The sequence below is a fragment of the Salmo salar genome, chromosome 17 (assembly GCF_965601325.2).
Source record: "Salmo salar chromosome 17, fSalSal1, whole genome shotgun sequence".
Taxonomy (NCBI): domain Eukaryota; kingdom Metazoa; phylum Chordata; class Actinopteri; order Salmoniformes; family Salmonidae; genus Salmo; species Salmo salar.
Genome location: NC_138307.1, coordinates 61,590,350 through 61,611,105, shown reverse-complemented (window position 1 = coordinate 61,611,105; position 20,756 = coordinate 61,590,350). Strand labels below are relative to the sequence as shown.

The following is a 20,756-nucleotide window of genomic DNA, read 5'->3' as shown; positions in this document are numbered from 1 at the left end:
CGCTATAATACAGTACACTGACTCTACCGTACACTATACTACAACACACTACCGTACGCTATAATATAGTACAATACACTACTGTACACTAATACAGTACACTGACACTACCGTACACTATAAAACAGTACACTATAATACAGTACACGGACACTACCATACACTATAAAACAATACACTACCGTACGCTATAATATAATACACTGACACTACTGTACACTACACTACCGTACACTATAACAGTACACTACCGTGCACTATAATACAGTACACTACCGTGCACTATAATACAGTACACTACCGTGCACTATAATACAGTACACAACTGTACACTATAATACAGTACTCGGACACTACCATACACTATAATACAGTACACTACCGTACTGTATAATACAGTACACTATAATACAGTACACGGACACTACCGTACACTATAATACAGTACAGATGCTACCGTACACTATAATACAGTACACTATAATACAGTACACTACCGTACAGTGGAATACAGTACACTGACACTACCGTACACTGTAATGCACAATAATACAAAACACTGACTTTACTGTACACTACAATACACTACCGTACGCTATAATACAATACACTGACACTACTGCACACTAATACAGTACACTGCCATACACTATAATACAGTACACGGACACTACCGTACACTATAATGCACTATAATACACTGACACTACTGTACACTATAATACAGTAGACAGACACTACCGTACACTAAAACAATGACACTACCGTACACTGCACTATAATGCACTACCATACACTATAATATAGTATACTACCGTGCACTATAATACAGGACACTGACACTACTGTACACTACACTATAATACAATACACTGGCACTACTGTACACCAATACAGTACACTGACACTACCATACACTATAATACACTACCGTATGCTATAATAAAGGACACTGACACTACGATACACTATAATACAGGACACTGACACTACTGTACGATACACTATAATACAGGACACTGACACTACTGTACGATACACTATAATACAGGACACTGACACTACTGTACGATACACTATAATACAGGACACTGACACTACTGTACGATACACTATAATACAGGACACTGACACTACTGTACACTACACTATAATACAGGACACTGACACTACTGTACACTACACTATAATACAGGACACTGACACTACCGTACACTATAATACAATACACTGACACTACCGTACACTATAATACAATACACTGACACTACCGTACACTACAATACAATACACTGACACTACTGTACACTAATACAGTACACTGACACTACCGTATGCTATAATAAAGGACACTGACACTATTGTACACTACAATACACTGACACTACCGTACACTATAATGCAATACACTGACACTACCGTACACTATAATACAGTGCTACAAGACTACAGTACTGGCTGTACAGCATACTTCTCTCTGGTTATCTTTCTGTCTCACTCGCTACCAGACCTAATATACCTGAACTCTCTCCCTCCTGGTTAATCATCAGTAAGGGTAGCTAGCTTCCTCCAGGCTAGTTCATTCACTTGGGAGAGGAGACTGTGGATATGGGTTAGGGTCAATCACAATGCAGTCTTAGCTTAGTGAATAACGAAAAGGAAATTCCAATTCAAGTCAATTGAACAATTCATATTGGAAATAAGTGGCCGTTTGCAGTTGTTGAATCAGAATTTCAATGTTTAACATATACTATAAACCATAGAGAATGAGAGAACGCCTTCGTTTTCTCTGGTATAAACCTGTTGTGTGTGTGTCATCCTGAAGAAGGCACAGTGATGCTGAAAAGTTGGTGATTTACTGGGAGTTTATATATAGTGTGCTACTCTCTTTAATTTTGGGGCTTGTATGTGTCACCTTAAACACCTTTCTGTCCTCCTCCCCAGGACCACAACTATGGGGCGCGCCCCCCGCCCACTCCCCCGGCCTCCCCTCCCCCCTCCATGCTGATCCGGCCAGGCGAGGGGCTGTTTGTGCCGGGGGGTCTGCAGGACGAGGCTTCCAGGGGCACCACACTCAGCACCTCGGAGGACGGCAGCTACGGGGCCGACATCACACGCTGCATCTGTGGCTTCACCCATGACGATGGCTACATGATCTGCTGCGACAAGTGCAGGTAGGAACTGGGATAGACCCTCTCCTTCATCAGGTCACAGGTCACAGTGATTTAGACCAGAGTCCATACTGTCCTGGCAGTGATTTAGACCAGAGTCCATACTGTCCTGGCAGTGATTTAGACCAGAGTCCATACTGTCCTGGCAGTGATTTAGACCAGAGTCCATACTGTCCTGGCAGTGATTTAGACCAGAGTCCATACTGTCCTGGCAGTGATTTATGAACATTCTAGCCATCAAACGGTGTCCATGTCTCATCTCAACGTTTCTTTGGGATTAGTGACCCCTGTCTAGATCCCCTGTTGCATTGTGAATGGCTGCTGTTACTGACTCTCTGCCCTCTCCTCTCTCTTCTCTCTCAGTGTGTGGCAGCACATAGACTGCATGGGGATCGACAGGCAGCACATTCCTGAGACGTACCTGTGTGAGCGCTGTCAGCCGCGCATCCTGGACAGAGACCGGGCCATCGTGCTGCAGACCCGGAAGAGGGAGAACATGTCCGGTGAGTGGAGAGATGGTGAGATATACCTTTTCCAGTCCCTCCCAGTGCGCTCCAGTAAACAGCTCTCAGATCAGATGGCAGTGTGATGAAGGCTGTGTAAGTCAGGCTGCTCTGCTCACTACTGCAGCCTCTTCCCCCTGTGGGTCTGGAGAGACCCAGGCCACAAATCAAATCACATTTTATTTGTCACATGCGCCGAATATAACAGGTAGACCTTAATGTGAAATGCTTACTTACAAGCCCTTAACCAACAATGCAGTTCAAGAAAGAGTTAAGAAAATATTTACTGAAATAAAGTAAAAAAATGTAATAAAAGTAACACAATAAAATAACAATAACGAGGCTATATACAGGGGGTGCTGGGGTACAGGTTAGTCAAGGTAATTTGTACTTGGTTTTTACCCTAGCACTACACAGCTGATTCAAATAATCAAAGCTTGATGCTGAGTTGGTTATTTGAATTAGCTGTGTAGTGCTAGAGCAAGAAACAAAATGTACACGGCCCCCAGGACCACATTTCTGATTTGGCTGCACACTGACACCTGCTGGTCACATTGAGTAATACTACATTGCAGACATTTAGAATGGCAGACTGCTATGGAAAATCTTGTTTTTTTAAATAAGTTGTCTAAATAGGTTAGAACCAGGAACACTTTGCTTTGGTTGGACCCTCTGTACAAGATGCCCAAATAAACCTTTATTACCAATGCTTTATTAAGGCATACCGGTATGTATCTCTGCAGACGGGGACACCAGTGCCACAGAGAGTGGGGACGAGGTGCCGCTGGAGTTGTACACGGCCTTTCAGCACACGCCCACCAGCATCACACTCACCACCGGCCGCCTGGCGGGCAACAAGCAGGCCGACAAGAAACGCAAGAGGAGCGGAGACAAGGAGCCTGTCGCCTCCTCGGCCCGAGCCAAGAAGGTCTGTGTTCAAACATCCATTCAATCCTATTGACACTCAATAGTTTCTTATCTTGACCCCAACTGTACCTCTGAGCGTTACATGTATTTGTATGTGGAGCAACTCACCCCCCAAAAAGTTTTGGCATGTTTATTTGAACAGAAATCTGTCAATTTGTTATGCACTCTGTAACGCTCTTAAACGGATGGTAAACCTTGTTGTTTTATGCTGTCTGCTTACCGGAGTCTGTTGTCTAACAGGCGTTCCGCGAGGGCTCCAGGAAGTCCTCCAGAGTGAAGGGTGGAGCTCCAGAAATGGAGCCCGGGGAGCACCCGTCTCTGTGGGAGAACAAGATGAAGGCTTGGATGGAGGCCTATGAGGATGCCGGCAGCAACCAGTACAGCGAGGACGTCCAGATCCTGCTCCGCGTCAAGGAGGCCGGCGACGGCAAGACCCTGGCCTACAACACACACACGGCCACCTTCAAACCGCCCGTGGAGGTAGCTGGAACCGACACAGTGACCTACAAACATTTGTCCTCAAATTGCCTGAGCAGGCAGCATACACACAGTTTGTACACACATATTGCCTCTGCAAATATCAGTGTCAGCCAGCCTCTTTCCTCATGTCCTGTTGTCTCTCCCCTCTCCAGAGCCAGGTTCAGAAGAACAAGAAGATCCTGAAGGCAGTGAGGGACTTGGCTCCAGACTCCCTCATCATAGAGTACAGGGGCAAGTTCATGCTGCGACAGCAGTTTGAGGCCAACGGATGCTTCTTCAAGAGGTGAGGTCCCGTCTGGTGGAAACCTGAGCTCAAGTAGAATCCTCAGCTCAAATTTAAAAGTGGAATTCTACTCCTTTTCATAGTCGTTTGTCTGAGACATTTGAGAGGTAGAGGGAGGAAGCGATAGAAGGAAGGGGTGTGTTTGTTGTGGTCCTTCCTTGGCAGTGGGCAGTGAAGTCCCTCACTCTCTTTCTCAGCTCCTGTTGAGCTCCTGGCTATCTTCCCCTGGTCACCATATGGACATCCCCATTCTGTTACTATGTTTGTGCCCAGCACTGCATTTCATTCCTCTCTCTCTCTCTCTCTCTCCAGGCCATACCCCTTTGTGTTGTTCTACTCAAAGTTTGACGGGCTGGAGATGTGTGTGGACGCCCGCAGCTTTGGCAACGAGGCCCGCTTCATCCGACGCTCCTGCACCCCCAACTCTGAGGTGAGTGGCCAATCGCAGACCACGATACAAAATCTACGGCTCTAAACCCTGACCACACCCCCCAGAGCCACTAACTTCAACTTAATGTAACCTCATGAGTTTCAAGAGGTGTCTCTCTCTCTCTCTCCCCTTTTCTCCACCTCTCTGTCTGTCTCTGTCTCAGGTGCGACATGTCATAGAGGATGGTATGCTCCATTTGTACATTTACTCTTTGAGGTCCATCAGCAAAGGCACCGAGATCACCATAGGCTTCGACTATGACTATGGCTGCTGGTAAGCAGGGTGGAATTGATCACCTAGTATCGCACATACATACACACAATATATATATATATATATCTCAGCAAAAAAAGAAACGTCCTCTCACTGTCAACTGTGTTTATTTTCAGCAAACTTAACATGTGTAAATATTTATATGAACATAAGATTCAACAACTGAGACATAAACTGAACAAGTTCCACAGACATGTGACTAACAGAAATTGAATAATGTGTCCCTGAACAAAGGGGGGGTCAAAATCAAAAGTAACAGTCAGTATCTGGTGTGGCCACCAGCTGCATTAAGTACTGCATCTCCTCCTCATGGACTACACCAGATTTGCCAGTTATTGCTGTGAGATGTTACCCCACTCTTCCACCAAGGCACCTGCAAGTTTCCAGACATTTCTGGGGGAAATGGCCCTAGCCCTCACCCTCTGATCCAACAGGTCCCAGACGTGCTCAATGGAATTGAGATCCGGGCTCTTCGCTGATATTCTTGTCTTGCAGGAAATCACGCACAGAACGAGCAGTACGGCTGGTAGAATTGTCATGCTGGAGGGTCATGTCAGGATGAGCCCGCAGGAAGGGTATCACATGAGGGAGGAGGATGTCTTCCCTGTTACGCACAGCGTTGAGATTGCCTGCAATGACAACAAGCTCAGTCCGATGATGCTGTGACACACCGCCCCAGACCATGACGGACCCTCCACCTCCAAATCGATCCCATTCCAGAGTACAGGCCTCGGTGTAACACTCGTCAGTGAAGAGCACTTTTTGACAGTCCTGTCTGGTCCAGCGACGCTGGGTTTGTGCCCATAGGCGACGTTGTTGCCGGTGATGTCTGGTGAGGACCTGCCTTACAGCAGGCCTACCAGCCCTCAGTCCAGCCTCTCTCACCCTATTGCGGACAGTTTGAGCACTGATGGAGGGATTGTGTGTTCCTGGTGTAACTCGGGCAGTTGTTGTTGCCATCCTGTACCTGTCCCGTAGGTGTGATGTTCGGATGTACCGATCCTGTGCAGGTGTTGTTACACGTGGTCTCCCACTGCGAGGACAATCAGCTGTCCATCCTGTCTCCCTGTAGTGCTGTCTTAGGCGTCTCACAGTACGGACATTGCAATTTATTGGCCTTGCCACATCTGCAGTCCTTATGCCTCCTTGCAGCATGCCTAAGGCACGTTCACGCAGATAAGCAGGGACCCTGGACATCTTTCTTTTGGTGTTTTTCAGAATCAGTAGAAAGGCCTCTTTAGTGTCCTAAGTTTACATAACTGTGACCTTAATTGCCTACCGTCTGTAAGCTGTTAGTGTCTTAACGACCGTTCCACAGGTGCATGTTCATTAATTGTTTATGGGTCATTGAACAAGCATGGGAAACAGTGTTTAAAACTTCTTATGGACAACATCCGGTGAAATTGCAGAGCGCCAAATTCAAATTAAATTACTATAAATATTTAACTTTCATAAAATCACAAGTGCAATACATCAAAATAAAGCTTATCTTGTTCTTAATCCAGCCACCGTGTCAGATTTCGAAAATACTTTACTGCGAAAGCATAACATGCGATTATCTGAGGACTGCGCTCAGCACACAAAACATTAAACAGTAAGTAACCAGCCAAGTAGAGGAGTAACAAAAGTCAGAAATAGCGATAAAATTAATCACTTACCTTTGATCTTCATATGGTTGCACTCACAAGACTCCCAGTTACCCAATAAATGTTTGTTTTATTTGAAAAAGTCTCTCTTTATATCCAAAAACCTCAGTTTTGTTAGCTCTTTTTGTTCAGTAATCCATTGGAACAAAGCGCGGTCACAGCAGGTAGACGAAAAATCTAAAAAGTACCATAAAAGTTCGTAGAAACATGTCAAACGATGTTTATAATCAATCCTCAGGTTGTTTTTGTCATAAATAATCAATCATATTTCAACCGGACAATAGCTTCATCAAAAGAAAAGGAAAAACACGAAAGGCATGCTCCCGGTCACGCGCTGGACTCATGTCTGGAAATTTCCACTGTCCTCTCATTGAAAGTGGTGTTTCTCCCTAATTTTTCAGAGTTAAAGCCTGAAACAATGCCTAAAGACTGGCCACATGTAGTGGAAGCCATAGGGATCGTGAACTGGGTCATAAGTCTTTGTATGGTGGATAGGCTTTCAATGGAAAAACAGCCATTTCAAAATAATTATATGTATATCCTAGCTTCTGGGCCTGAGTAGCAGGCAGTTTACTTTGGGCACGCTTTTCATCCAAAATTCCGAATGCTGCCCCCTATCCCAAAAAAGTTAAACCCTTTACAATGAAGATCTGTGAAGTTATTTGTATATTTACGAATTATCTTTGAAAGACAGGGTCCTGAAAAGGGGACATTTCTTTTTTTTGCTGAGTTTATATATACACACGACAAGATTGGTCAACCTCAACCATGTTGTCTTCCTACCTTTTTTGTCCCCCTCTCTCTTTCTCCCTCGATCCTTCCACCCCTCTCTCTCTTTCCGTCTTCCCCCCTTCTCACTCTCTCTTCTCCCCTCTCTGTAGTAAATACAAGGTGGACTGTGCATGTGTGAGGGGGAACCCAGAGTGCCCGGTGCTGAAGCACAACCTGGAGCCCACCGAGAACCTAGAGGCCAGCAGCCGCCGGCGGGGCCGCAAGGACAAGGAGCCCATGATGCAGAGAGGGGACCACCTGGACCTGGGCCAGAATCAGAACATGACCCTGGACTGTGACGGCAGGGCCAAGGGCCTGGGGGCCGACGGCAAGCAGAGGAAGCTATCACCCCTCCGCCTCTCCATCTCCAACAACCAGGTAAGATTTCCCTGGCAACACAACTCACCTCAATCCATCGCACGCACCCCCTATCCCCATCACCGCACGCTCCCCCTATCCCCGTCACCGCACGCTCCCCCGTCACCGCACGCTCCCCCCCGTCCCCCATCACCGCACGCTCCCCCCCATCACCGCACGCTCCCCCCCGTCCCCCATCACCGCACGCTCCCCCCGCCACCGCACGCTCCCCCCGCCACCGCACGCTCCCCCCGCCACCGCACGCTCCCCCCCATCACCGCACGCTCCCCCCCATCACCATCACACGCAGCCCCCCCCCCCCCCGTCCTCATCACACGCAGCCCCCCCCCCCCCGTCCTCATCACACGCAGCCCCCCCCCCCGTCCTCATCACACGCAGCCCCCCCCCCCCGTCCTCATCACACGCAGCCCCTCCCCCCCATCCTCATCACACACAGCCGCCTCCCCGTCCCCATCACACGCAGCCCCCCCGGTCCCCATCACACGCAGCCCCCCCCCGTCCTCATCACACGCAGCCCCTCCCCCCCGTCCTCATCACACGCAGCCCCTCCCCCCCGTCCTCATCACACGCAGCCCCTCCCCCCCGTCCCCATCACACACAGCCGCCTCCCCGTCCCCATCACACGCAGCCCCTCCCCCCCCCCCCCCCCCCCCCCGTCCTCATCACACGCAGCCCCTCCCCCCCGTCCCCATCACACACAGCCGCCTCCCCGGTCCCCATCACACGCAGCCCCCGTATCACACACAGCCCCCCCCCCCCATCACACACAGCCCCCCGTCCCCGTCCTCATCACACACAGCCCCCCGTCCCCGTCCTCATCACACACAGCCCCCGTCCCCATCACATACCCTTCACCCACTCCCACTTCTCCATCACTCTCTCTGTGATGGATTGCCCCATAGGAGTCTATAAGTTGGCTTTCCCCTTAAAGACCATTGTGTTATCATATTTAGCTTGTTTTCCATTTAGTTAGCGTCCAATGTCCATGCGTGTAGCCGTTTTTCAATGTTTCTGTTATATTTGCTGCGTTTCTGTTTTATTTGTGTTATCCATTAGTAGACTACTTGTATTCCTTTATCATCCATCTTGGTTCCCCCTCTCCCTGGCCCAAAGCCCACTCCTACACCCAGCCATCTCTCACCATGCCGTGTCACGCTAGTGGCAGATGAGACATGCTGTCACACTGTGTCCTGCTGCAGTAGCTCCTGAATGCACCACTAGGCATCCCTCTACTCAGTGTTACACACAGAGAAAGCCCTCTGTCTCTACGGTGGTCCCCAACGTTGTGTTCACTAGATGAAACTGAGAGGAACAATCTGAACCTGTCCAGTAAGAAATGTCTGTCCTATTCCATTGCAAAACATTTTGTTGCGTTGTCTAATAACCCCAGGCCATAGGTCTGATCGGCAAGCATGTTGCTTCTGTGGTAGGGACTGCTAGTTCCCTTTTTAAGGACTGATCTGAGGGAAGCACACAGAAGCATGGTTTATGGAGACTGGTTAGACTGATGTATGGTCTAGAACAGGCCTGGGCAACTCCAGTCCTCATGGGACTGATATGGTGTCACACTTTCCCCCCAGCTAACACACCTGCCTCCAATAATCAACTAATCGTGATCTTCAGTTTAGAATGCAATTAGTTTAAATCAAGTGTGTTTGCTAAAGATGGGGGAGAAGTGTGCCACCAATCAGGCCCCCGAGGACTGGAGTTGCTCAGGCCTGGTCTAGAATGAGGAACGGTGAAGAGAGGCTCTGACGTCAGAGATGAAGTGCGAGGCATCTCTATCGGAACAACACGCACAAACCATGAACTGAACACGCTGAATAGGGAAGCTGTCCACATCTGTCATTGTGCGCAAACAGACCTTCGTGTGAGCCACAACTTGACATATGACAGGGTAGTTGTTGGCGACTGGGTAGTTGTTGTTGGCGACTGGGTAGTTGTTGTTGGCGACTGGGTAGTTGTTGTTGGCGACTGGGTAGTTGTTGTTGGCGACTGGGTAGTTGTTGTTGGCGACTGGGTAGTTGTTGTTGGCGACTGGGTAGTTGTAGTTGTTGGCGACTGGGTAGTTGTAGTTGTTGGCGACTGGGTAGTTGTAGTTGTTGGCGACTGGGTAGTTGTAGTTGTTGGCGACTGGGTAGTTGTAGTTGTTGGCGACTGGGTAGTTGTAGTTGTTGGCGACTGGGTAGTTGTAGTTGTTGGCGACTGGGTAGTTGTAGTTGTTGGCGACTGGGTAGTTGTAGTTGTTGGCGACTGGGTAGTTGTAGTTGTTGGCGACTGGGTGGTTGTAGTTGTTGGCGACTGGGTGGTTGTAGTTGTTGGCGACTGGGTGGTTGTAGTTGTTGGCGACTGGGTAGTTGTAGTTGTTGGCGACTGGGTAGTTGTAGTTGTTGGCGACTGGGTAGTTGTAGTTGTTGGCGACTGGGTGGTTGTAGTTGTTGGCGACTGGGTGGTTGTAGTTGTTGGCGACTGGGTGGTTGTAGTTGTTGGCGACTGGGTGGTTGTTGTTGTTGGCGACTGGGTGGTTGTTGTTGTTGTTGGCGACTGGGTGGTTGTTGTTGTTGTTGGCGACTGGGTGGTTGTTGTTGTTGTTGGCGACTGGGTGGTTGTTGTTGTTGTTGGCGACTGGGTGGTTGTTGTTGTTGTTGGCGACTGGGTGGTTGTTGTTGGCGACTGGGTGGTTGTTGTTGGCGACTGGGTGGTTGTTGTTGGCGACTGGGTAGTTGTTGTTGTTGTTGTTGTTGGCGACTGGGTAGTTGTTGTTGTTGGCGACTGGGTAGTTGTTGTTGTTGTTGGCGACTGGGTAGTTGTTGGGAGTGGGCTCAAAACAATATATCACAAGGCACTACAGAAGTGAGCCTGGTCTCTCGCTCCTCTTTGATAAGGGGTACGATTGCATTTCGCTGTTATTCTGACTGCCTAGGACCGAATATAAGCTCTGAGCAAGTTTGTGCACAGACAAAACCACAACGTCCCCAGTCAGTGCCCCCAACTGTCACTCTCCCCCAGACCCCCCCTTCCCCCCCCACCTACCACCTCACTACTCTAGACCCTGTAGTCTGTAGCCAGACTGCCTGTGGTTGGTCAGTGCCATGATAAAGCGCCTCTCCCCCTCTAACAGGATCCTACAGAGTTAGAGGGTGTAGAAGACCAGCCTGATCACTCCGTTAACAGTGAAGTAGAGATGGAGTCAGAGGAGACCATTGCAGAGAGAAAGAGGAAGATGGTAAGTTCCGTGAGCCAGGGCTGCAGCGCGCCCTGCTGTGTGCAGCCCATAACCCCCCCCCCCCCCCCATAGGAAAAAGCTCATCCTTGCTGGTATGGGTCACTGTTTGTGTGGTGGTGGTTTCCCCCACGACCCCCCCCCCCCCCCCCGCTTCTGCTGCTGTCTCTGCCTCATCCTGTTGCTGTGTAGTCTAGCCCGCCCCCCCCCCCCCCCCCCCCCCCTGCTCTCTGTCGCTCACTCACTTCCTCTGGCAGAGCCCTCACACTGAGGCTCTGTGTTTTGGTCATCATTATACATATTTTCCTCATTTATTTAATAGTTAATTTGCTAAACCATCACACATTGCACCATTCCGGGCCCTCCAGAGCCACAGGCCCCCCCTACCCCCTCCTCCTCCCCTCTTATTAGCTGAGTAAACAAGAGCCCTAGCCTCAACACACGTAAGCACTGGAACACTCCCTGTGTGTCTGAGTATGACCCTCACGTACAGAATTGGCCAACTGTTTTGAAATGACCAATTACTCTCCTCTCCCCTGCTAAAGCGCTCTGGTGACCCAGAGAGTTGGGCTCACACACACTCTGGCACGCTCTCCCTCTTTCATATATATACACACACACACACACACACTCTGGAAATTACCCTGCTGTCAGCTCCCTTTCACACGACGAGGCCCAAGCTGTAAAGCGCTGACTCATCGTTCTGGCCAATGGACTGGCTTGCTCTCTGCTAAATAGCCCTGGGGGGGGGGGGGACACTTCTCTGTTGCCAGGGCCTTATTGAGTCTGGGACATCCAATGGCCTGCCTCCCTCCAAGGGAAGCTGCAAGCTGGTCCAGGAGGAGGAACCCTCCCCTCTACTGTGGAAGAAAGAGCTTCTGGATGCACTGTCGCCCTCTGACGTAACTGTCGCCCTCTGACGTAACTGTCGCCCTCTGACGTAACTGTCGCCCTCTGACGTAACTGTCGCCCTCTGACGTGAGTGTCTGTCGCCCTCTGACGTGAGTGTCTGTCGCCCTCTGACGTGAGTGTCTGTCGCCCTCTGACGTGAGTGTCTGTCGCCCTCTGACGTGAGTGTCTGTCGCCCTCTGACGTGAGTGTCTGTCGCCCTCTGACGTGAGTGTCTGTCGCCCTCTGACGTGAGTGTCTGTCGCCCTCTGACGTGAGTGTCTGTCGCCCTCTGACGTGAGTGTCTGTCGCCCTCTGACGTGAGTGTCTGTCGCCCTCTGACGTGAGTGTCTGTCGCCCTCTGACGTGAGTGTCTGTCGCCCTCTGACGTGAGTGTCTGTCGCCCTCTGACGTGAGTGTCTGTCGCCCTCTGACGTGAGTGTCTGTCGCCCTCTGACGTGAGTAACTGTCGCCCTCTGACGTGAGTAACTGTCGCCCTCTGACGTGAGTAACTGTCGCCCTCTGGCGTGAGTAACTGTCGCCCTCTGGCGTGAGTAACTGTCGCCCTCTGGCGTGAGTAACTGTCGCCCTCTGGCGTGAGTAACTGTCGCCCTCTGGCGTGAGTAACTGTCGCCCTCTGGCGTGAGTAACTGTCGCCCTCTGGCGTGAGTAACTGTCGCCCTCTGGCGTGAGTAACCGTCGCCCTCTGGCGTGAGTAACCGTCGCCCTCTGGCGTGAGTAACCGTCGCCCTCTGGCGTGAGTAACCGTCGCCCCCTGGCGTGCGGGCGTAACCGTCGCCCCCTGGCGTGCGGGCGTAACCGTCGCCCCCTGGCGTGCGGGCGTAACCGTCGCCCCCTGGCGTGCGGGCGTAACCGTCGCCCCCTGGCGTGCGGGCGTAACCGTCGCCCCCTGGCGTGCGGGCGTAACCGTCGCCCTCTGGTCTGGTGTATGTACGGTGTTCAACCACACATCCACAACAATGCCCTGTCCCCATGGGCTCCTAACACTGGTGATGTCTGTGTGTTAGGCATGGTATGTCTCCCACACTCATGTTAAAGATACAGACACGGCATGGAACACACAGTTAATATGTTGAAGGTTGCACTAAGGTCTGGTTTGGGTGTTGCAGATGGTATGCAGTTGCTTGTCATCGATCTTGGTGAAAGTTGGTGATTGGGTTGGTTGCTATTGTCTTTGTTTTCTTTCCATGTGTCGTGGGTTCAGTATGTGGTTAATGACACTGTGGTGAGGTGGTGAACATGTGGCTGAGTTCCAGTGGTGGTGGGTTGTGTTGAAATCACTGTTCATTCATTCAGCCCAAATAAAGTCTTCCTACTGGATATGCTGGTGTAAGCAGACAAGGTGAAGAAGCCCTGACTTGACACGCGTCTACAGGCATAAGGCAGCCATTCTCCCTGTCTGCCCCTCTTCTCTCCCCTCTTTCATAACCCTGTAGTGGCCAGGTCACCTCTCCACACCCCCACCTGTCTCAGAGGATCCCTGAGGGTCGGCGACACACCCCTAGAGTGGGGAACCGTGGTGGAGTGTGTATGTTCTATGTGTGTTATTGGGGGGGGGCCGGGCCTCTTGTCTTCTAAACCAGGCTGTCTCTCTGTAAACCATTCAGGCCAGCCCAGCGGAGGAGTCCCATCTGCAAGGCGTGGGGGCCTCCAGCTGTCTGGGACTGAGTAAACCGGAGGTAAACCTGACCCACCAACCCCCAAACATACCCCACTGCCTGCCTTCCCCTCCACCTCATAGGGGACCCCACTGACTGACAAACATACTAACCCCCCCCCACCTCCATCTGCTCTCCACTGACCGGCCCTGTGGCAGACCCCAGTGTGTCTCTGCTGCTGGGGGTGGTAAAACTAGTCTGGTGGGGGCAGCCGTGGTGTTATAAACCACACACCCTGAATGGTTTGGTAAGGGCTAATGTTACGTTCCCACCTCCCAGATTCAGTTAGTTTGGTCTCACATCAACAGGGTTTTTACTTGTTCCATCTCCATTGGTTTTTTCCCTCCACTGGAAGGGGAAATGGTGGTCCTTTTTCTGTCATTCTGCACCGCCGCTGTTTTTTTCTCTGCCAGCTAGCCAGCCAGACTGCCTCTTGCCTGTCCTGTGTTGCAATACGTGTCCCTCCCCCTCTAGGCCCAGTGGGGCAGGAGACTAGGCCACGTGGACTAACGCTTACCGCTCTGTCTTCCTCTCCTCTACAGACCCGTGAAGAGAGGAAGATGGAGGCCATCCTGCAGGCCTTTGCCCGCATGGAGAAGAGGGAGAAGAGGCGGGAGCAGGCCCTGGAGAAGATCGGCACCAAGTCAGAGGGGGGCATCAAGGAGGAGCCCCCTGCCACCCCCGAGGCCGACATGCAGTCTCCTGGTATCATGACGGTAAGTGATAGTTGACTCAACATGTTCTTTATGCCTGCACTCTCTCTGACACATTGGTTCCACCAGGTCGTTAGTATAAAAGAGGATGTTGTCAATAATCTGAAGGGTTAGCAGAAGGTGACTATAAACCCATCCAAAACTACGCTACTGTACTATCCTAACCCTGTCTCTCCCAGCCCCTGCTAGAGGTGAAGGAGGAGCCGGGTCTCAACAAGCCCACGCCGGCCAAGCTGCGAGGCAGCAAGCAGAGGAAGAGCTTCTCGCGGAGCCGCACCCACATCGGGCAGCAGCGGCGGCGAGCGCGCACCATCAGCACCTGCTCTGACATACCTCCTGGCTCGCCCGGGGAACTCCTGGACCCCCTGGCCAATGACAGCCCAGACGTAGAGGCTTCCAGGGACCCTGAACCAGAGGCCCTCTCCTCCCATGCCCCCGACACCAGCCCCCCTTACAGTGGCTCCCTGGCCCCTGACAGAAACCGCTCCGGGCAGAAGTACCCCAAAACTAAAAAGGTACCCTAGCCACTGCTCAGTGCTCACCCCTAAACACGTCTAGTCACTATTCTATTTAGACTAATAGGAATGTTCTATTCCTTCTAGTGAAATGTTACTCAATACTTTAGTCAAATGCAGTGTGCTTGTGATTAAGCTCTCTCGCTCTCTTTGTTTCTCTACAGCACTTAGTGAGTGAGTGGTGCGTCGACAAGCAGGAGCGGTCATTGCGGACCCCAGAGCCGGTCCCGGAGAGGCCCCTGAGGATCAGCAGCGACCCGGAGGTGCTGGCCACCCAGCTCAACGCCCTGCCCGGCATGGGCCCCAGCCCACATGTCTACAGCACGCCCAAACACTACGTCCGCTTCTCCTCACCCTTCCTGGCCAACCGCAGCCCCACCACCCCTGGGGTGCCCACCGGACGCCGGCGTTCCCGCGAGCTGCCCGACACGCCGCCCACCTCAGGCTCCTGCAAGAAGGTATGTTGTTCACCAGCTCACAGGGGAATGGAGAGAGTGTTAACTGTCAGGTATAGCTGCAGGGCAGAGGGACAGGCTGACGGGGTTAACCGGCAGAGGGACAGGCTGACGGGGTTAGGTTTTCTAAGAGACTTAGGTTTTCTAAGATGTAGCTGCCTTGGAGATCAGTGAATGTGATTTGTATTTGTGGTTGACATGTCTAAGTCCTCTCCCTCCCTGTCTTCTCCCACAGCGCTGGCTGAAGCAGGCTCTAGAGGAGGAGACCACCACCCCTCCACCCACCCTGGTCATGCCCAGCGAGGGCCCTCTCAGCCCCCCTATCAACGGGGACTCTGACAGCCCCCTCCCCTACAACGGCAGCTGCACCTTGCCAGGTGAGGACTCAGGAATGTGTTTCTCATCACTTAGAAGTGTGCAAGACTTGTCTGTTGTCTTGTATGCAAGACTTGTCTGGTTTTTTGCATGTGAGTAACCCTTCCTCTCTCTCTCTCTCTCTCTGTGTGTGTGTGTGTGATAGAGTTGCCCACTCCTCTGAAGAAGCGGCGCCTGGGTCTGTGTCCGCTGGATGCCTGCATGTCAGAGAGCTCCACCCCTTACGGCTCTCCCTGCGCCACGCCAACCCGGGCCGACCTATCAGAGATTCCGGGTACACCCCTGCTGCTGGCCACGCCACCCCGCATCACCCGTACGGAGGAGCCGAGCCCCGAGCCTCTACCTAGCACCCCCACACACACACTCAGTGCCCCGCAGGAAGTAAGACACACACTCTCACCTACAAACACCCACACTCATAGAGGGAAGTGAACGATGTGTTAATATCCCTGTTCCTGTGTCCACAGAGCGAGTCTTCTCTGGACAGCTCACCAGAGGGCAGTCGCAGACCCAGCCCCCAAGAGGCTGAGTGGCCACCTTCGCTGCTCTCCTCCCCCTGTGTAGCGGTCAGGGCTCCCAGTCTGGACGCGTTGCCCCCCCACGAGGCCAAGACCAGCGCCCCCCTGAGCCCCCAGCCCCCCACCGCCGAGTCCCAGGACTGTGGGGGAGAGGAGGGGCCAGAGACGGAGGCCGAGGGCAGCAGCGAGGCCCCTTCTTCCTCCACAGATCCAGCCTCTTCCTCCCTCCTCCCCCCCTGGATGAAGAGTCCAGAGAGAGTGGGTCTGTCAGGGCCAGGGGGTCTGTCCTTCTCCCCCATCAACTCTAACCTGAGGGACCTTACCCCCTCACACACCCTGGAGCCCATCTTGGCCTTCAGGCCTGAGGCGGTGGCTGTGGCTGGGGCTGGTGTTGTGGCAGTGACAGTACCAGTACCCTTGGCAGCAGGACCCTTCACAGAGGCTGCAGGGTCTCTCTTCTACCCCTGCCCTGAGGAGGGGGGAACCCTGGCCTTCTCTCGTTCATTGAGTGGAGACAGCACCGGAGAGGGAGGGTCAGGACAGAATCCCCCACAGAAGAAAAAGGTGAGTTGCTATATTCTCTATTCAGCCTGCCCATTCAAGCTGTGTTACGGTTGCTGGACTGATAAAGGTATGTCTGTTTTCGTGTGATGTCATGTGTTTTCCCAGGTATCTTTGCTGGAGTACAGGAAACGTCAGCGCGAGGCGCGGCGCAGTGGCTCCAAAATGGAATGCGGCTCGCCTGTCTCTACAACACCTACCCTGGTGGAGATGATCCCTCTGCCCTTGGAGACCACCCAAGAGCCCCCACCCCTGGCTCCTGCTCCGGCCCAAGCCCCAGTGGCCCCTGCTGCAGTGGCCCCCACCTCGCCTGAGTCAAATACCCTCCAGCCCAGCGAGGACACAGAGCCCCCCGTCGAGGGGGAGAGAGAGGGGGGAGAGGGACAGTGGACCTCGTCCACCTCGGTGGAGCAGGCAAGAGAGCGTGGCTACCACAGAGCCCTGTCGCTTAGTGACCACAGCAAGGACAAAGGTACACACACACACACACACACACACACACACACACACACACACCACTTGGACATAACTTCTTTACTGATGGTAGTTTAATTGTAATAATGTGTGCTTGTTACAGATGGAGAGACCGAGGGCAGTGAGGCCCCAGTCAGAGATTGTTCATCTCCTAGCCTGCAGAGGACCCCAACCCACACGGTAAGAAACATTCTGCTTTCTGGCTCAAACAGTAGTGTGAAGTACATGCTGCTGCCAAACACAGCCATCACACAGCTTATAGTGTAGACCAGGGGTCAGCAAAGTTTTGATTTTAGTTTTTGGTCTGTAAAATTCTGCAAAAAATGTGTTTAATTCAGGAAATCTGTTCTCAAGTATTCCCACAAAGAATAAGAGACGTGATGGTGTCTCAATGTAATCAAGGTATGACATGATTGTTCTTTTCAAATACAATCTCTTTTTGTAGTCAGTTTGCAGTGTGCCCCCTGACCATTCGTTCCAACAAAGATCCTCCCGCGGCTGAATGTAGCTGCCTACCCCTGATGTAGGCTGTTATTGTTCATGACTTACCCGTTCCCTCGCTCAGTCTCTCTCTCCTCCCTAGCCGTGTTCTCCTGGTCCCATCAGCCCGTCCCAGCCTGGCAGTCGCCCAGTGAAGGAGGAGGAGAGTGACAGCCGGCCTCGGACCCCCTCCCAGGCCGCCCCACAGCAGCCCAGCAAGCCTGCCGTACCCAAGACAACCCACCTGACCCCCACCAAGCTGCACCCTGCTGCTCCCTCCCTCCTCCACTCCCCCAACCCCCAGGCCCAGGGCTCCCCTTACCGCAGCCAGAGGGCCTTCCTCTTTGCTCCTCCTCAGTCCCAGCCACAGGCTCAACCAGGGCCGCCCCCCTTCTCCCAGTACAGCCCACAGTCCGCTCCGCCTCCCCCTCCTCCACCAGCACCTCCAGCCTCAGCGGCCTACTTCCCCAGCCAGTCAGCCCCCGCCGTGGGATCCTTCCCTGGGTTCAAGCCTGCCGTGACGTCCCCATTCCCCCCTGGAGCCCAGCCCCTCCTGCAGACTCTTCCTCCCCACGCCCTGCACTACCAGAGCTCTACCACTCCCCCTCCTCCTCCCCCTCCCCCACCACAACACCCTGGGCCCGGCCCAGCCCTGCTGCACGTTAACCTGCAGCCTCCTCCTGTCCAGCAGCACCAGCTCCTCCTGACCACAGCCCCCCAATCCTCCCTCCCTCCCCCTCCGCCCCCTCCCCCACAGGGCCAGACCCACCAGCTGCAGCAGCCCAGTGCCAGCACCCTCCTGTCACTCAACCATGGCCTGCCTCTTCCTCCACCCCCACCCCCTCCTCCTGCCTCCTCCACCGGTGTCCCCATGCAAGTGCAGGCCCCTCACCACTTTCAGAACTTGGGGGGCTTTCCAACCCCGCTGATGCACACCGGCGGCACAGCTAACCCCTCTGTGCCCCCCTCCACCTACCCCCCTCCCCACCAGCAGACTGGACTGCCCCCCCCTCCTCCCCCTCCCCAGCAGCAGACTCAGCCGGCCCTGGCCGTGCCCACCGCCACTCAGATGCCCAGCGGAACACGTGGGGCCCCTGCGTCCCCCGCCCCCTTTCACAACGCTGGGTACCTGGGCACGGGGTGGCACTGACCGCCTCCATGCAGGCTTGGCCCTGCCAGCCCCTGTGAACTCACTCTGAGAGGAGCTTGACGACAGACCGACAGACAGCGGAACACAACAAGCAACAAAAGCTGTAAATATTTTCTATGTACCTGAACACATGGCCAATGGAAAAACAGGAGAACGTGGGATAAAGGGGTGCTTTTTAAAGGACAAACTGAAAACAAGGACTGTGAAACAATCTTATTAAGAGACTTTGTGTTTGAAATGAAGATGGACGATTCCCCCGGTGCTCATCCCACTCTCTCCGACGTCCCTCCCTCCCTCCGTTTTCTTTTCAATTTCCCTCCTGTGGCGGAGAGAGTGCCTGACCGTCTGTCTGTCTGTTTTGGACTTCTATTGTAAGGTCCCGCACTTTCTGTATCAATGTACATTCCAGCCTCCACCCCCCTTTGTCAGTTAGTCTGCCTTTCACTTCTTCCTCTCTTTGTCTATTGTCTTCTCTTCTACACCGTTTATTTGTTTTATCTAGTGGCTCATTATAGCAAACAGAAAGCTTTTTGTATAGAGAAAAAATACAGAGTTATTTTTATTCCTCTGTGTAACAAATATCTGTGCACCGCTGCAGTGATTCAGAAAATGCTCTTCTGGGAGACCGCTTCACTGCCCCAGGAGGCTGTGTGTGTGTGTGTGGGGAGGTGTATGGACTGTATGTGTGTGTCTGTGCTGTGTGTCAGTGGGAGAAAGGGGAGTGATAGTGTGAAAGGAGTGCAGTAGTCTTCTGAGGTAGCCAGAGTGAGGTCTCACCGGTAGGTAGGACGTTAGCGGTTTATTTTTCAATATCAATGGTTATTTGTAGAAATTGTAATTTAATGTATAGGTGGTTACTCCAGCTTTCTCCGGAAACAGGTTGTATATATTTGCTTCTTTTCTTTCCTATGCTTGTACAATTGGCTCCCATCCCATTTTGGAATCTGGTTGTAAATACGAGCGCTCTTCTTGGCAAAGATGAATGTTTCTGTGACAATAGCACTTTTTATTTAGTTTTTCCTCTCTGGACTATTCAGTGTAGTCTTTTTTATTATTTGTGTGTGTGTGTGAGTATGTTTGTGCAGAGGAGAGAGACTCAAACACTGCACTGGTTGGCTATTTTCATGGTTCATTATAATAAATCACTGTAATGACAGTTTTATACCACTGGTGGTGTTGTCTGTCTGTATGTTCTGTCTGTCTGGGAGAAGGAAGGCTGATATGTTGGCATCACTTTCAAACGGTTTAACGGATGCCTCCTACCTGACGTGGTTCTTGTTATCCGGGATCCTTGGGACGTCCCTACTCCATTGAAGTTACCGTTGAAAATGGTCAAGGAAAGGGTTAGGTAAGGATTATGGTTAAGTTTAGGGTAGGGATGTCCCAAGGAACCCCGGGTAGCACTAACCTACCTGACAAGCCACCAGCAAGCTGCCTGTCGCCTCCAAATAAAACTCCTGTGAAAACCAACTTCACCATATCATGGAACCATAGAGACCTGAACCATCTTCAGCATGTCCCCTGAGAATTCCTTTACCGAGTGAATTACCTTTCAGGTTTAAGGAACGTGTACCATCATGCCAGCAACAGATATGCCCATTAATGAATATTTCTTTAGTGGTTGCCTCCCATCTTACTTATCACAACAGATTGTAGACAGTAACATCAGGAGAGCAATAGTAACTGCATCTAATGAGTGCCTGCCTCTCTTCCTGACAGGGGTGCATGTTGGGTAGTGGTAGTTCATCACTGGTAAGCAGATGGTGCGACACACCTCTTTTTGATCTGGGATGCTGTGTGCATATCAATGCGGACACTCCGCTCTTGATGAACAATGATTAAGCAGCCTCTTCATGGTTACAA

The 20,756-nt window shown here is 52.0% G+C and overlaps 1 protein-coding gene across 16 annotated transcripts in view; it reads left to right on the top strand.

Moving 5' to 3' along the window:
- The window catches only part of LOC106576014 (inactive histone-lysine N-methyltransferase 2E), a 36,612-nt gene extending 16,552 nt beyond the window's left edge, over positions 1-20,060 (top strand). For 6 of the 16 annotated variants that reach the window (XM_082963997.1, XM_082963999.1, XM_082964001.1 and 3 more), the window contains 19 exons: positions 1,945-2,174; positions 2,535-2,689; positions 3,394-3,602; positions 3,842-4,081; positions 4,234-4,364; positions 4,677-4,794; positions 4,958-5,067; positions 7,595-7,862; positions 10,984-11,088; positions 13,602-13,673; positions 14,195-14,368; positions 14,545-14,880; positions 15,045-15,338; positions 15,571-15,712; positions 15,856-16,091; positions 16,178-16,792; positions 16,898-17,261; positions 17,367-17,443; positions 17,847-20,060. In XM_082963997.1, coding sequence (XP_082820123.1) covers positions 1,945-2,174; positions 2,535-2,689; positions 3,394-3,602; positions 3,842-4,081; positions 4,234-4,364; positions 4,677-4,794; positions 4,958-5,067; positions 7,595-7,862; positions 10,984-11,088; positions 13,602-13,673; positions 14,195-14,368; positions 14,545-14,880; positions 15,045-15,338; positions 15,571-15,712; positions 15,856-16,091; positions 16,178-16,792; positions 16,898-17,261; positions 17,367-17,443; positions 17,847-18,893 — 4,923 coding nt within the window. In that variant the 3' untranslated portion in view covers positions 18,894-20,060. The other 10 variants (XM_082964005.1, XM_082964004.1, XM_082964002.1 and 7 more) reach the window with 9 other exon arrangements.
- Positions 20,061-20,756: the final 696 nt, after the last annotated feature.